This window comes from Phyllopteryx taeniolatus, chromosome 4 (genome assembly GCF_024500385.1).
Source record: "Phyllopteryx taeniolatus isolate TA_2022b chromosome 4, UOR_Ptae_1.2, whole genome shotgun sequence".
Lineage (NCBI taxonomy): Eukaryota > Metazoa > Chordata > Actinopteri > Syngnathiformes > Syngnathidae > Phyllopteryx > Phyllopteryx taeniolatus.
The window spans coordinates 16,684,089-16,701,127 of NC_084505.1; the positions used below are offsets into that span (position 1 = coordinate 16,684,089).

The window sequence follows — 17,039 nt, forward strand, 5'->3', positions numbered from 1 at the left end:
TAATCACAAAAGCATGTTGCATTTTATTTATTTAAATTATTTTTGAGATGCGTACAAATACCATTTACGGCTATAGAACGTGTAGCTGTTCATTTATGGGGGAAAAACAAAAAAAACAAGCATTTAATCCCATGTCACTTTCTCTAATTTCACTGATCTGTTAGATGTTTGCGTTGATGTGATTTCAGATGATCTAGGCGTTTAAAAGTGAGCCCACACACGGTGCAACCGTACGGTCTTTCTCCTGTGTGGGTACGTTGGTGCACTTTTAAGATGTCAGCACGTGTGAAACACTTATTACATGTGGTGCACTGATGAGGTTTTTCCTGCGTGTGGATTCTCTGGTGCAACTTCAGGTTCCAAAGACGGCTGAATTTGTTACCACATACAGTGCAACCATACGGTTTGTTGCCGGTCTGGCCACACTTGTGAGTCTTCAGGTCTTTCAAACAGGGGAAACCTTTACCGCATTGGCTGCAGAGATGAAGCCCTTGCCCTGAATGGATCTTCTGGTGGACTTTGAGGTTACAGGCTTGAGTGAATGTTTTTCCACAATGCTCACAGGAGTATGGTGGCCCTTGCCCAATATTTCTGTGTGTTTGCCTGTGGGCCTTAAGAGCAGCAGAATCAGGAAAGGACAGAGAGCACTGGTTACAAATGTGCCTCCTACTTCCTTTTCCTGCTGTCTGAACCTGAAGTCGCCCACTAAGATGTGTAGTATCACAAGCATGGTATACATTTGAGGGCTCGTACATATCTGCCGGACTGTCCAAAGATTTGTCAATGTGAATGCCTTGTTCCTGGAAGCTCAGTCTGCCACCTGAATTACTCGAAGCATGTGCAGGGGACACGAGGCTCTGGTTTTGATTCAGAATGTATCCTTCCTCATTGATCAATAAACAACTAAACTCTATTAAATCTGTGTTAGTCCTTGTGGGTGACCCTGCATCTGACCCCGCTGTTCCCTTGTTAAGTCTTGGTTCAACTGTTTGGAAAGTTTGATCCTTAGCCTCCTCTAGTGTTTCTGTGTTGCCTTCATAGTGGCTCATATAAGTCAGGTCATTGCTCAGCTGTGATGAGGATCCTTGTAATTCATCCAAATTGTACATCATGCTAGTGACTCCATAGTCAGTCTTTTTAAAGTCACCTGAGTCTTTCGTGACATTCCTGTTCTGCAAAAGTGGTTCAGATTGATCACCAGAGTCAACATTGTGTGCTGATTGCAGCCTCTGGTCCAAGCCAGCTTTACAGTGAGACTTTGGAAATCTCTGGAATCTAGAGTGCTTACTTGGTCCCGGGAGTTGTGAGCACTCAGTTTCTGATAAATAAAAACAGGAGAAAAGTACCAATAAAATTATGGGCAAAAGAATAAAATGTGTTTGTAATGGTTTATACTTATATCTCTTCAAGGTGGTCAATTGTTTGTGTTTTACCAAATATGTGACGGTACAAACCATCTAAATCCTCAGACACCTTGGCTTCTGTTGTTAGGTGAAGGGTTTCCTCCTTGAGCAGTCTGTCTAGAGTTTGCACATACGAGGACTGAAAAACAAAAACAGAAAAAGGTTTAGTACTCATGTCAAGTGACTGCATAAACTTTGCGTTTTAATACAACAATCAGGCAACAATATCTCAAGAAACAAAGTACAATCATTACAGAGTTCCTGAGATTTCTAAACCAAATATAATTCTAACAAATGTTCATTTTGAAAAGGCAATAAGCTATGCTCTAACCCTACCTGTGATGCCTTCAGGCCACTGTGGGCCTCCATTTCAGAACTAGATGTTTGTTCATCAGTTCCTTTGTGGCTATTCATATGTTCCTGCAGTCCATTCTCTTGCTTTAGAGTTAAATCTGTAGCAAAACAAAAATGGATTGGATTTAGGACGGTAACACTGGCCATGGTCTTGAGGAGCTCTTTGGTTTGAAATGAGTGTTTTGCAAAATATGATATAAAGGACTGATTGCTGATTTTACAAACTACAGCCAGTTAATTAAGCATAACATGGCAGCAAAACATTATATCAGGGTTTATCAATTAAAACTTAAAAAGGTCTAGTTCAGCTAAATTTCTTCAATCTGGGGTCCAGAATATCATTCTGTAAGACATGCATTGTAATTATGTTCCAAGCATTTTAATTAACACATTCACCAAGCATGTCTTCTTTATTGACCTTGATTTTGGAATACAGTCATGCTGGAACAGAAAAGGGCCTTCCTACAAAGTTCGAAGCATACAATTATCTAAAAGGTCTTCATTGGATGAATAATTAAGATTCAGGAGGAAATAGTGGTTGTGCTTGAACTTCTGATTATGAAATATCAATGTTTACAGGTGACACTGCTGCCAAGTCATTTTACTGTATAATAACAATAATAATAATAATATCAAATCAGTATGGTTTCCTACTGGAATTGGTTGAAGACGAGATCACCCTCTACTTGAATTCTTTCCCAATATGTATCTTTCTTCTTCCAAAATGCACATTTCCACAGTAAAGGATCAGGAGCTGAATATCACCTGATTGAAGCGCTTTCGGTTTCTCTTCGTTGAACATCTCGAGTCTTTCGTAGTCAGCCCACCTCAGCTCATCTTCGTCGCGCACCTCTTTGCGTCGGCTCTCGGACCACTTCAGTCTCCTCTTTAAAGACTCAACTTGCTCCCGACAGCGTGTTACCTCCTCCATAAAACTGTCCTCCACAAGTCTAGTGATCTCATACATGGCAGCTTTGAACACGGTTTCCATTACCCTTGAAAGTTGGGACTGAAATGTTCCAAGTGGGTCTGCCATATCGCAGCTGTTAGCAACCCGAAGAGAAACTGGTGCAGCAACTGAGTCTCACCTTGGAAAAACAGGGTTAGGGTTATTCGAGCACACATTCAACTGAATTAACGTCATTTCGTTTCTCTTTTCAAGTTAATGATATTTAGCAATAATTACTGCCTACCTCAAGCCTTCAACACAGTTTTCAGTGTAATTAGCTAACGTACGTTAGCTTGATATTTTGTCAAACAGTTCCAGATGACAAACAGTAACCGTAACTTTTTTCCTGATATATATGCTTACGATATTCGTGGTTTTCTACGCAAAATAACTACCGGCTATTTAAAAATCCCGCTATCACCTGTTGTTATTGTTTTTGTGCAGCAAACGAATTTCTTCGGGGTTCCGTGTGTGAACAAATGTACTTCCGAGATTTTAACTACGGCAAGTGAGTTAGGACATATTAAACTAATATTGCCTCATTTTCCTTCCAGGTGAATACATTTTTGCTACTAAGTGGGCATTACAGATAAAAATTTAGATATTTGGTGGCTTCGGAGGCCATATACACATAAATGGTTTTCTGAATCAGGGTTAATGAGCAAAACCGACAATGTATTATAGACTGCCGCGCATGCGCGTTTCTCGTCGACAGAGACGAACCCAGCATATGTGCGTCACACAAACAAAGCGGCTACGGTTACGGAGGCCATGTTGACGACGGTCGTCAAGCGACATTTCGATTAACCTTACTGGAAACACCCTTTAAAAGTGAACCCGCAATTCCTAACTCACGCTAAACTGTAACATAATACGATGTCAACGGACGATTTTCAAACGAAGTACACTTCCTTCATAGAGAGTGTCGTGAAGAGTACTATCGCCGAAACGACCAAACTTTTTGAAAGTATGGTTGACGAATTAAAGGCTGAATTGACTAAAGTCAAGACAGAGAACGAAGCCCTTAAACAAACATGCAGACAGATGGAGGATGTGAAAACGCAGGCGATCAGTGAGTCCGGACAACGTGGTGGTCCGAAGATGCGGGATACAGCCGTTCAATGTGGTGAGTTTTGATGCTTTTGTGCGTCTTACTTAATCTTCTTTCTTACTATGTTCCTATATGCGTGAAGACGAATTTTGTTAGACGTTTGTGGTACAAATCCGTCCCAACTTCTTGCCGCGTGGAGACAAACAGGAGGAAACCCATATGACAACACCTCACGTTACGTTATAACTGTAGAAGTCCACCCCAAACATATCAGTGCTCACCTAATTCTTAAAATATGCGCACGTTGTTAGAGCGGCGATCACGAGTTTCCCTCCAAGCTAGTTTTATGTGTCATGGTACGGTTAATTATGCAATGGCATTTCTGGTAGGTAACAACCTTTGTGTCAGGGCCGGGGCTGGACCTTTTCCGGTTTACATTTTTGTAATGCACTCTGTGAACGCAACACTTCCGCTTTTGGCGCACGGCGGCGTGCTAACTTCCGTTCGCCAAATGCCAACTGAAGTAGCTTTCCTTTCGTATTAAAAAATAATAATAATACAATAAAAACTGGATGAAGTTTTGAACAACAGAAAGTCCCAGCATCAAACTATTGAATATACAAATTAAACAGCCCCACGTTATCACACATTTAAAGAATAAATTATGTTTCCATCAGATGGCGTCCAAATAGCTTAACACAAACAGACACCGGAAACTCGTACCCAACGTAACCTTTCCACTGGAAATGTTGAACGCTCATGTCAAACTCAAGGTCCACGGGCCAAATCCGGCCCGCCACATCATTTTATGTGGCCTGCAAAAGCAAATCGGGTGCAACTTCCATGATTCTTTCCAAAATCTTCACCAAAATTTCAAGCACCTTTTGGTTACCAAACGCCCTTTTACAGTAACGTGAACAATAGCTGAACAAACAATTATCCTTGAATTCTGATTTCAAAACTAGTAATCCATGAATTTGTTGTGTCTGTGTAATAATATGAGGAAGCGATGAACCATTTATGTTTTAATGGCCCTCTGAGAGAAACCGTAACTACAATGTGGCCTGCAATAAAAATGAGTTTGACAACCCTGGCCAAAAAAATCTATGGCCTCTTAATGGTCCACGTTTCACTAACAAGTTGACTTTATTTATTTTTTATTTTTTTGCTCAAGAAAATAAAACTGGCAGTCATTTCCAATGATATCAATCCATTTGAGAGCAATTGGTAAATATCTAATTGCCTTTGGAACGACCATTTTTTATCTCCAAAACTGAAGGTTCCATGGGCTTCTTTTATGGACATTGAGTTTGTTATTTCCATAGATTTTCGATTGGATTCAAGTCAGGTGATTTGCTGGGCCATTCTATCAGCTTTATTTTTTATTTGAAACCAAATGAGAGTTTCCTTGGCCGTATGTTTTGGATCATTATCCTGACGAAATGTCCACCCTCGTTTAATTTTTGTCATCCTCGTAGATGGCAGCAGATTTAGTCAAGAATGTCTTGGTACATTTGCCCATTCATCCTTCCTTCAGTCATGTGAAGTTTACCAGTACCATTTGCTGAAAAGCAGCCCCACACCATCATGTTCCCACCTCCGAATTTCACTGTTGGTATGGTGTTTTTAGGGTGATGTGCAGTGCCATTTCTCCTCCAAATGTGCTGTGCATTATGGAATCCAAACAGTTAAATTTTGCTCTCATCAGACCAGACTATATTCTCCCAGTATTTAACTGGATTGTCCAAATGTTGTTCAGCAAACTTTAAGCTAGGCTTTACACCATCAGGATTTTTGGGACCGATCAGTGAGTTTAAAAAAGAACGATAACCGATCCGATCACAAGATGGAGCAATGTGTCTATTTAAATGACTTGTTCATTTACTGCATAGTCAGTATACAGTACACAAGTATATGTTAAAAAATATTCTCGCAGATCATGTATTCTAATCAGTCAGGTCAAACCAGCATGACAGAAATAATGGGTGCTAACTCACTGTAATTAAATTACTTTATTGTAATTAAATTTCTTCACACAGACCGAAACTTTACAGCATGATTCGACATAACGGCGGCATGTTTACGCACAACCGTTAGTGCAATCACTAGCTTACAAGGCTACATAACATTTTGTTGCCTGCTTGCGAGCCGTATCCTATTAAAAGTATGTGAACATACCTCAAGCAATCATTGAATTGAACGTCTTCTCCCGAGCACCGGTGACTACCACCACCGCATGTTTATTTCCCCCATTTTGTTCTTTTTTGACCAACACAATACATGCGCGATCGATTGTTGTTGTCGTGGCCGTGGTAACGAGTGTATTTGGTCGCATTTGAGTTGACAAGATAAAGCCCAGTGATAGTAAAAGACGGGATGCGGTTGTATCGTCATACACAATTTTATTGCAGTAGTCTGCTATAGTGCAATCAACCAAATTTGTCTTGTAGTCTGATCCACGCAGTACGAGTTGTCTGTCTCAGACGCGTTGTCTGTCCCACACCACCACCGTTTTTCTTTTTTAAATAACTTTATTGGTGGTCAGATACTTACAGTAGTACGTCAAAAGACACGCGACAAGGCTACAAATAAACCGGCTTTTGGATTCAAATACTGTATACTGTACACAATGGCAACGCGGAGTAAATGTATTTTGCGGAGCCGATCAATGTTGGCGAATTATGACATTAAAGCCAATCAGCAGATCAGCGTTAAATGCTAATTATCGGGACGATACCGATCAAGCCGATCAGATCGGTGTAAATTCTACTTTTAACGAGCTTTGACATGCTTTTTTTCGGGAATGGGGTCTTGCGTGGTGAGCGTGCATACAGGCCATGGCGGCGGAGTGCATTACTCATGGTTTTCCTTGTGACAACAGCACCTGCTAATTCCAGGTCTTTTTGAAACTCTCCACAGGTGGTCCTTGGCTCTTGGACAACTCTTCTGATTGTTTTTTGCACTCCTCTGTCAGGAATCCTGTCATTGTCAATGTCATTTCACATTATTACACACAACTTAATTTCTGATCATATTTGTTCTAGTTTCTTTGTATGTATGGATTACTTGGGGTGTTCCCAACATCTGGTGAAAATTTCATGTCAATGGCACCTTTGAAAATATATTTAGTGATAAAAATGGCGATGTGTTAAATACTTATTTCAGCCGCTGTGTCGTATTTTATATGTTGTCGCTGTCGGGCATATCCCCCACCTCCAAAATGACAACTTTTCAGGGAAAAAAAAACAGGAGGCACTGCATAGCCAGTGTGGAAAAAGGAATATACTATACGATAAAGAATGCCATCAACTACATTTCTTTCTGAAGTGTTCTAGCCAAATCCGTATGCCAATGTGTGCTGTAGTGACAAAAATCTATTTTGATTAAAATATTTTATTAGGTTTACATTTTGATGTCGTCTTAATTGTTTTTGTTTTGTTACAAAAGCTTGATTGAAATAACTTTGCGCAAACCTGATTTGGCCTATTCTCCTGTATACAGCCTGGGCAAAACTTTAAGTTATTAAATATTAAATATTGCCATACAATACCCTTGTGAAAATTTTTGCAGTAGTTGTATAAAGCATTTTACAAAATAAAAGAGAGCTGTTGTTTTGAAACGCTGTGTCTATAAATAAATGTCCTGGGAAGTAAGTAGAGATTTACACCATTTTTTTAGGATATCGTCAAATTATCGTTATCGTAAAATAAAAACATACAAATTTAGATTTTCTTTTATTTTTTATTTTTTCCTTCCTATATCATCCAGCCCTATTCAATCAATAATTTTACACAAAATTAATATGTCTGCCTTCATGGAAGACAACAGAAATCTGAGAATATTTACTGTCGAGAGGCTGAAATCAGATTTGGACAATTTTAAGTTAGACTAGGTCTGTAAATGTTTAACCAATATCCAAAATAGTTGTCGATTAATTTGATAATCGATTGGTTCTTGATTAATGAATTACTTGTTGCACCTCTAATAACATGTGAATGTTGGTTTATATAGATTAACTGGACTTTAAAACAGATGGTTGAAATCAAACACACATGCTATTCAGTTTAACGCCACATACCTTAGTCCAAATGACGGTGTTGGCAATGTTTGCTAACTTTATCAAGTAAAGTTCTTTCACCCATCTGTTCATAAACTGTACATAACAGGCTAATGACCTGTATTTTTTTTAGCTGCTCTGAAGTGTAGGCAATAAGCACACCCATCAAATACAAGATCAGCGAAAATATCCACTGTACACAAGTCATTGGTATCATGTCACTTTGTAACTGGAGGGCATATGTGAATGTATTGTTTAGTTGGTGGTATATCGGTATACCTATTGCACAATATTGCAGGTGATAAATACATTTCAGGAAGTTTAATTTGACTTTGTGTATTTGTATGCAGACCTTCTTTCTGGCTATCTTTTACCGGAAGTGCAGCCAGTCAGGCAAAGCACAGATGAACAAAATAAACAATGTAATCAAGAAGACTTGGTGTACACCCTGCTGAAGGACCACGACTATGATGCTGCAAAAGATGAAAATTCAAAGCTGACTGTTTCACTTTCAAACCACGAGGTGTGTAGGTCTCCTGGTAGCAGTGTTAAAATTTTAAATATCTGAATATCTTTTGAGGGTCCAAAAACTCAAGTTTAAGTTCTCTTGAGTTCATAACCTTTTTGGAGTTCGAACTGTCAGCATGCATCTGCATATCACACTAGCCATCAGTACACTTCTATATAGTACATCTCATTTTATCCATCAAAAGACTACCTCTGGATGTGTGTTATGCCTTTTCCTTTGGATTTTTAAAACACCTTATATAAAAGAACAACAGTTGTAAGAGAAGATTATCCACCAGAAGTCACATTTTAAACAAAATAATACTGACAGTGTCCGAGGTGATCGCTTATAAGGTGACTGATTGAAACAGTGATTCTCAAAATGTGGTACTAGTCCCACTATTAAATGTTCAACCTCTGCATAATGCCATAGTAGCTTCAGCTTTTAAAAAAAAAAATCAGTACAGTACATTTGTTTACAAGTACAGTTCAGTTGTATTAATTTTTGACTACAATACATTGCCACTTAATCTTTTAGAATCTGTTTTCAAACATGTAGTTAGGTACAATTTCTATTAACCTTTTCTTGCAATACTGTGGCTGATGTTAGTGACTTAATAATAATAAAGGAAACTATTAGGGGGAAAAACTATTATTTTTTTATTTTTTATTTAATTTTTTTTTATAAATGAACACTACGTACTACGCTGTAACTACGTGGTATGTTAACATTGGTAATTATGTTTGACTTGGACTATTTAACTCTGGTGCTGTCCATTTGATATCATACTTAAGATGGTTCTACACCTTCATTGGAGCCCAGCTGCATTTGATTATACTGATTGGACTTGATTAGGAAAGCCACACCCCTGTCTATATAAGACCTTATAGCTCACTGTACATGTCAGAGCAAATGAGAATCATGAGGTCAAAGGAACTGCCTGAAGAGTTCAGAGACGGAATTGTGGCAAGGCACAGTTCTGGCCAAGGTTACAAAAACGTTTCTGGTGCACTTAAGGTTCCTAAGAGCACAGTGGCGTCCATAATCCTGAAATGGAAGACGTTTGGGACAATCAGAACCCTTCGTAGAGCTGGTCGTCCGGCCAAACTGACCAATTGGGGGAGAAGAGCCTTGGTGAGAGAGGTAAAGAAGAACCCAAGCACCTCCTTACATGCAGTGATTTCTCCAGATCCTCTGAACCCTTTGATGATATTATGGACCGTAAAGGACTAAATCCCTAAATTCCTTGCAATTGTACATTGAGGAACATTGTCCTTAAACTGACAATTTTCTCACACAGTTATGCACAAAGAGGTGAACCTCGCCCCATCTTTGCTTGTGAATGACTGAGCAATTCAGGGAAGGTCCTATTATACCCAATCATGTCACCCACCTGTTCCCAATTAGCCTGTTCACCTGTGGGATGTTCCAAACAGGTGTTTGATGACCATTCCTCAACTTTCTCAGTCTTTTTTGCCGCCTGTCCCAGCTTTTTTGGAACATAAAATTCTAAGTTAATGATTATTTGCTAAAAACAATGAAATTTATCAGTTTGGACATTAAATATCTTGTCTTTGTAGTGTATTCGATTAAATATAGGTTGAGCATGATTTGCAAATCATTGTATTCTGTTTTTCTTTGTTTAACACAACGTCCCAACTTAATTGGAATTGGGGTTGTAAATATTGAGCAAAGGGTCTGAATACTTTTGGCTGTGTGATATTTCAGTTTTTCTTTTTTAATAAATCTGCAAAAATATCAGCAATTCCGTTTTTTTCGGTCAATATGGGGTGCTGTGTGTACATTAATGTGGAAAAAAATAAACGTAAATGATTTTAGCAAACTGCTGCAATATAAAAAAGAGTAAAAACATTAAGGGGGTCTGAATACTTTCCGTACCCACTGTGTGCTATCTTTGATTAAGTTGAAATTATAAATGTAGCAATGTAATTTAATTGAAAATGAGTAACTTAATTGTTAATCTATTGAGAACATGTTTTCCAATGCCCATCCCTTATCCTTTCATCATCCATGCCAATGACCGGTTTGCTCCTTTTTAATATCCTGAGTACCACCCAATTTGTTTTGGAAGCTTGTGTTATATAAGGAAGAATTGCTCAATGTTTAACCTTTTTTAACCATGTTAGTGTTATTGGGGGGGACAAGAACATTTCTGGCATGACTACTAAGAAGTAATAAGGCTTGAGTAGTTTGGTTTTTGCTTCACCTGCTCTTTCTTATTTGTTTTGTGTTCAAAGTTTGTTGCTTTGTAATTCTCTTATTCTTCTTTCTTCTCTGTTAATTTTAAAGGATTCTGAACCCCTCACAGTTAGCAGGAACATATTGTGTGCAGTAGCAGGTGAGAAGTTAAAACTGACTGCAATATTGACACATTTTTATATTCTACTTGAAAAAGGTTTACAAATTGTAAATGCTGTGTCACTCTTAACTCTTTTTTAAAATTATTTTCCCCTTACTTTTCTTAGATTCGCCACCAAACTCTGCTTGTGGAAATGAAACAGAAGGCCCTGAGATTGACAAGCAATGTTTAAAGAGAGAGGTCAGAGAAAAACATGAGACGCTAGTGGCCACTGTACACCCCAGTTTGGAAGAGGATCACAATTTACATGAGGCACGGAATCAATTAATAGACCCATTAAATTATCTAAACTCACTTGTTAGAATAAGTAATAACATGGGAGTGGCAGCCAGTGCTGGTGAAATATTAGCTGAATTGGGGACCCAAGGATGTGCTAGTCCAACGACAACCTTTGAAGAACAGTTGGAGGCATCAAAGGTTAAAATTCAGCAACCATCAATAAAGAAAACGCCAGTACATGAACAAGCATATGTCACTATGCAGCTACACAGTGGTGTTCCCCTTCCAGTGGAAAGGAAAGATGAGCCAACACTAGTGGATAAACAACTAGGAGAGCAAATTAAATGTGGCTTGACAGAAGATAAAACCAAGTGTGAAAGAAAAGTGCCAGTAAACAGAAAAGAGAGAAAACAGCCCTCAGAAAAAGTGAAACGTCTGCAAAAGACCCCAATGAAAACACCTTTATCTTCAACTGGTGCTGTTGGTGCATCACATGATGAAGTGAGGATTTCACCTTCTAATTGCGAAGAGGTCACGTCTTCATGTTGGGTTGCAGAGGTCTCCCCAGATCAACCACAAGAAGCTGTTACCATTGTTTTTCCATCATTGGAAAAGAGAAGAAGCAGTGCATCAGAAGACGTAGCGAACCATAACAATGTACCTCGTATTGTTTCAGTATTATCTTTGTCAGAAGTAGGTTTGTCTTCTGTTTCTGAACATCCCTGCATGGACATGAAAGAAGCTTTGTTTCATGCCCAGAGTAGTGACATTCCATCTGCATCAAAGTTATTAAACAACCTAACAACTTTATCACCAGAAGCATCGTCGTATCAGCTCGGGGAACGTACCACCTATGTAGCGCTTCAGGATGCAATGCTACTCGTTGAAGCAATGGATCAGTCCACAAAGAATTGTACCTCCCCACAAGAAAAGGCAACAGCCCAAGACCAGTGTACCTTCTCTGTTACCTTACCATCTGCGGTACAATCTTCATTACCTACCCAAGCATTGGCATCACAGTCACCAAACAAGACACTTTTTGTCACTTTTACAAGAGAATCCAGAAATTCTCAGACCTACATTAGAGTTCCTACAGTGCACCAACATGGTGTTACTTCATCTGATATTATTACATCTACATCATTGTTGACTGCTCCAGCAAGCAAATCACATGAAAAATGCTCTCTCCATACTCCAAGTATATTGGCAGCACCATTAGAGACACTGATAGTCTCAGACTCTGTCCCAAATAAAATATTTTTGTCCAAATCACCATCCACTCATCCACAATGTATGATTGCCCCACTGTCTCCGAACCAGATTTCAGCTGTTGTGTCAACAGTTGCTGGTGCCCACGATAAGTCTACATCTTCGTCTTCAGAACTTTCTCAAGGGAAAAATGAAGTTACCTTCACAACAGCTGCTCGCCTTGTCATGTCTGACACAACAAAACAAAGCTCAGGCCCAATACCACAAACACAAATAAAAATTATAATTCCCAGAGGTACAGCTGTTGTGGCAAGCCCACCACAACTGTCTGAGACACTAGTTGCACCTACCAACCAGAATTCAGTTGGACCAGATGTCACTCTGCCATCATCACTGCACCCACACACGTTTACTCAAATGATTAAAAACGAAAAGGAAACACCACTGCCAATTATTTTATCCACATTGTCATCCCCAAAACTAGAATGTTTGTCACAGCCGATCAGCATTTGTGAAAATTTACAAATAACTCCTGGGCATCAAACATCAGCATCATCAACTAAGAGTGTACGGATAAACTGTTTTCCACTAGTCCCATCAATCAGACTAATAAGCCTGCCACACCTGACATTGTCCACCAAATCAGTTTTGGTTTCACAACTGTTTTCTCATGGAAAGGAATCTGAATTCCTACTACACAGAACCTCATCTTTGATCAATGACCAGGCATCAGAATCAACAGTCTGTCCATTCGAAGTCTCTTTATCAACCAACATGTTTCCCAATTTAAAACAAACTTCTGTTGCTGAAACTGTAAATGCCTCTTCGATATCAAAGAAGGGATCACCATACTCAAGATTGATAGGGGAGCGAGCCACTTGTTTGTCACCCTGTATACCTTCCAGTGTGTCCAACCCAGTCTTGGATAAATCAACAATGGACTTTGCAAAGGCAGGGTTTTCAGCTGAATCTGATCAAGCACATAAAACATCTTTACCTCTGGATGAGAATATTATCAACAATGCAGAGCAGAATTGTGGTTCACGAAATGACTGTCCTACCCCTTTACAGGTATCCCCCATCACCAAGGACATATCTGACCCTCATTTACAATTGACAAAAACTCAGTTCCTTGCACAGTTGGCAGTGTCACCTGTAATCCAAGATGCCCAAAAGGTAATGTAGAAGTTGCCACTCTAATACAAATTTTGTCTTAAAATTAACTCATTACTTTTAACACTGTAATTGATTGATTTTAATTGATTCATTATGATTTAAAAAAAAAAAAAAAACCTGCCTAAAATGTCATTTTTCTTATATCGTAGGTATTAACAATTGAGTCTACAGATGTCCAAAGCGTGTGTGAAGGCACCAGTACCGATGGCAAGAGGAAGTCACAGAAAAATTCCATTGTTGCCCGTCTCCGATGTCATCTCAAAATGCACTCTCAAACTAAAAGAACAAAAACAATCCCAGAACAACTGACAGGCAAACAGCATCCCGCTGAAAGCCCCAAGAAACACAGATTAGAGAACTTTAGTACTACTGACCAAGAGTCTACCAATGAGCTTATTCATGTTTGCACAAATGTAGCCAGTTCCCTGAGTCCCACAGGGACACTATCAGAAACTGAGTTTTTCCAAGAAAGTCCCAGGAATCACCAAAGTACCGATATCAGTTCAACTGAAAGTAGGACTACATTTGAGCCTGTTTCTGTTACCCCCCAAAACCTAGGCGTAAGTAAGTCTAGTTCAGCTCTAAAAAACACTACAGACAGCGCTTTAATTATCCCCTCACTGCCACAAACCGAAATAAACGTCAGCCATGTAAACCCAACTAAACATGCATTCAAGTCTGACAGTATAACAATGGGAGATACTATTGAACACATTCCAATAAACTCTAAAAGGCCCTTTTTTGCTGAAGGTTGTGCAAGCAAAACATTTGAATCTATTATATATCCACAATCAAGCTCGACCACAGATACACCTGACATGACAAATACGAAATTATCCCCACAGAGTAGTTTTCCGTCCAACCCATGTACCAATAATGCTGTCTCTGAAAAGTCAGGAGATTCTAGTCAGAGTCCCGCATCAAGTTTAACTATAGATAAACTTTGTCTTACACAAACAACATTCCCTGTTGGGATCACTGGAAAGCCTAGCACCAATAAAGATGAGACTAGCCAAAATAAGTTAAAAGCCACTACTGTGTGTCTAAGGTCAAGTACAACTCAAGTTACCCCTCTAAAGACTAAATATCCACCTGGAAGTCAGAAGAGGTGTTTCTCTGCTAAGGAAAATGCTAGTAATAAAAAGACCCAATTAAATTGTCATCGAGATCAATCTGCCCATACAAAGACATCTCCTTCGCCTCCTCCTAGGACAAGATTAACTAGAGATTATACATCCCCAAAAAAGTCCCAATTACCTCCCCTTAGTCAGAATGAGTCCACTACCGTTATTCAGAATGAGTCCAGTTTGATTAAAAAATTTCCCAGCCCTAAAATGCCTTACTGTGAATCTCTCAGGAGTTGCAAGTTTGCTAAAGAAGAACATACCACCAAAAAGATAAAAAGAAAATCAAATTCGTTATTTGGGAAAACTGTTGCCGCAAGTGCTTGGTGGCCCAAATTGGCTAAAAATAGTGCAAGTTCAAGTAATACTGTGGAAAGTACTGCTAAGAAATCTAGATTCAACCAAACTTGTACTGTTTCAGAAAATGTAAAGGTACAAAATGCAAAGCAATTATCCAAAGCAGCAAAAGCTACAAATATAGCAAACATTGAGCAAACTAAATTAAAGAATACTAAGCAAGTAATACACCATTATACCAGTGATGTAACAGGAAACAAATATACTTCTCAGCTTGTATGGACCGCCCCTACAACGCGAGCTAGGGAAGCCGCCTCATTAAGAGAAATGAGGTTAGCAATTTTACCAGTTCAGAGAGAGACACGCTCCCCAAGATCTCAGAATCGTTCTGTAGTATCTCCCCAATGTCTTTCGCACCACCTGACACATGTCAAAGACCCACCTATCGTATCACCACTGCACCCTCTAGCGGTCATTGGTGAGCGGCTGCTCAAGAACCAGTGTGGGGAATGTGGTCGTGTTCTTAGCAGCAGCGCTGCTCTCGAAAGCCATGTCAGTCTCCATACCGGTCACAGACCATTCTCTTGCACACTCTGTGGAAAGAGCTTCCCTGACTCCAAGGGTCTGAAACGACATGGCAGAGTGCATCGCAATGGTAGGATCCATATCTGTCAGCAGTGTGGGAAGGGGTTTGTCTATGGCTTTGGCCTCACCAAACATCTCCAGATGGTACATGGGAAAGTCAAGCCATTTGTGTGTCAGATCTGCAACAAGGCATTCTTCACAAAGCGAGATGTGGAGGCCCACATACGAATCCATACAGGGGAGAAACCATTCCAGTGCCATCTCTGTGAAAAAAAGTTTGCAAGGAGAGTTGAACTAAATGTGCATCTGAGGTGGCATAACGGGGAGAAAAGACACTGGTGCCCATATTGTGGAAAAGGATTTTTAGACTACAACAACATGAAAAGACACAAGTATATCCATACAGGAGAGAAACCACATTCTTGCCCACATTGTCCCAAACACTTTACACAGTCTGGACACCTGAAAAAGCATGTTAAAAATGTACATAAGGTCAAATAAGAGACCCTGCAAGTTGGCTTCTTTCAAGGTCCCATGCCACACCTATTTTGTGTGTATATGTATGTATGTATTTATTTTACAATCTTTGATGTCCTTTTATCATGTTTTCAAGATAATTTGGGTTGTAAATGCCGTTTTTCAAGCTATTTCAGTTTGTCCACAACACCTGGCAGATGAGATGGCTGGATTTCTCATTATTTGCTCTGTGAATAAGCTTTCCTCTGATTGGATCACTGTTCTCCTTAATTTGAATATGGAAAACACATTTGCTCTGATTCGGAGTAGGCTATATCTCACCATCGATCCATGATTATATTTCTTAATAGAGTGTGTGTGTGTGTGTGTGTGTGTGTGTGTGTGAGAGAGAGAGAGAGAAAAGAATGAGTGAGAGTGTAAAAGTGTGGCTTGTGGTATTGCTAGCTTGGTTCACGTTAAAGTACAACCGAACGCTGGAAATAGTTACTTATTACATGCGCCAACTTCCTTGCTCACAATTCTCTAGGCCTGCTCTTTCTTCTAACGGTCCCGGTATTGGTAGCAGGAGTTATCAAAATGTCATGGGTGCACACAAAGTGACGATCAATTTTTCCGTCCATAGTTATGCACAAGAACTCCAGAACGTTGTGTGTGACGCAGTATATTCTTGATGCTGACTGACTATCGCGACACAGAGTCACGAGTTTGAGTTAAGTGAGTGCGTACCAAACACAAAGTGGGCAGGTATTTGAATAATGAGTAGCGTAACTCCATCACGACGACACTTCAAACCAATTGGCTGGTTTTCTTGGCTTTGGCCTATCAAAGGCTAATTAATACAATTGACAAACTGCATAGATGTCAAACTTAAACCATGTCATAGACTAACTTTGACCTATGTTATGCATAAAACATTTAAAAAATTGGACCTTGATGGCATGGGACCTTTAAATGCAAATGTATTTTTTTGTGAGTTTTTTTAATTTTTATTACAACAATAATTGATATAGGTGATGTGTAAAATGAAATTGTCCTGTCTAGTTTTAATATATTCATTACTTTTATTTATGGTATCTATAAAATAAGCAACAAGATGAATAAACATTTTCCCATCTAGTTCCTTTCCTCCTACAATTCAGTGTCTGAATCCCTTTTGAAGTAAATGTTGCATAAAAAACTCAGTCCTTGGCATTTTCTTTGTTTACTGTTTGTTTAGTACTGTGTTACTTTTTAAGCACATTTCTTTCATA

At 39.2% G+C, this 17,039-nt stretch overlaps 2 protein-coding genes across 8 annotated transcripts; one reads left to right on the forward strand and one right to left on the reverse strand.

Moving 5' to 3' along the window:
• Positions 1 to 12: 12 nt before the first annotated feature.
• Positions 13 to 4,358, reverse strand: si:ch73-109d9.2 (uncharacterized protein LOC565042 homolog). 4 transcript variants are annotated; one of them, XM_061769961.1, is made up of 5 exons: positions 4,155 to 4,358; positions 2,523 to 2,845; positions 1,740 to 1,855; positions 1,455 to 1,542; positions 13 to 1,318 (listed from the first exon to the last, which is right to left on the reverse strand). In XM_061769961.1, the coding sequence occupies exons 2-5, from the start codon at positions 2,791 to 2,793 to the stop codon at positions 150 to 152; spliced, it is 1,644 nt and encodes a 547-aa protein (XP_061625945.1). In that variant the 5' UTR covers positions 2,794 to 2,845; positions 4,155 to 4,358; the 3' UTR covers positions 13 to 149. The 4 variants fall into 4 exon arrangements, with proteins under 4 accessions (XP_061625945.1, XP_061625944.1, XP_061625941.1 ...); XM_061769960.1 differs by having other exon boundaries at positions 4,039 to 4,161; XM_061769957.1 differs by lacking the exon at positions 4,155 to 4,358 and adding an exon at positions 3,128 to 3,237.
• LOC133476495 (uncharacterized) lies at positions 3,435 to 16,970 on the forward strand. Of its 4 annotated transcripts, none has more exons than XM_061769954.1 (6): positions 3,435 to 3,832; positions 8,165 to 8,337; positions 10,633 to 10,681; positions 10,809 to 10,954; positions 13,202 to 13,306; positions 13,456 to 16,970. In XM_061769954.1, the coding sequence occupies exons 1-6, from the start codon at positions 3,583 to 3,585 to the stop codon at positions 15,811 to 15,813; spliced, it is 3,081 nt and encodes a 1,026-aa protein (XP_061625938.1). In that variant the 5' UTR covers positions 3,435 to 3,582; the 3' UTR covers positions 15,814 to 16,970. The 4 variants fall into 4 exon arrangements, with proteins under 4 accessions (XP_061625938.1, XP_061625939.1, XP_061625936.1 ...); XM_061769955.1 differs by having other exon boundaries at positions 10,809 to 10,882; XM_061769952.1 differs by having other exon boundaries at positions 10,809 to 13,306.
• The last annotated feature ends 69 nt before the right edge of the window (positions 16,971 to 17,039 follow it).

Excerpts from the sequence above, each read along its gene's own strand:
- si:ch73-109d9.2 (XM_061769961.1), bottom strand. The coding sequence starts at position 2,793 with ATGGCAGACCCACTTGGAACATTTCAGTCCCAACTTTCAAGGGTAATG. Across the intron at positions 1,856-2,522 it reads ACCGAAAGCGCTTCAATCAG|ATTTAACTCTAAAGCAAGAG; the intron begins GTGATATTCAGC and ends GTTTTGCTACAG. Across the intron at positions 1,543-1,739 it reads GTGGCCTGAAGGCATCACAG|TCCTCGTATGTGCAAACTCT; the intron begins GTAGGGTTAGAG and ends TTTGTTTTTCAG.
- LOC133476495 (XM_061769952.1), top strand. The coding sequence starts at position 3,583 with ATGTCAACGGACGATTTTCAAACGAAGTACACTTCCTTCATAGAGAGT. Across the intron at positions 3,833-8,164 it reads GGATACAGCCGTTCAATGTG|ACCTTCTTTCTGGCTATCTT; the intron begins GTGAGTTTTGAT and ends ATTTGTATGCAG. Across the intron at positions 8,338-10,632 it reads TTTCACTTTCAAACCACGAG|GATTCTGAACCCCTCACAGT; the intron begins GTGTGTAGGTCT and ends TTAATTTTAAAG.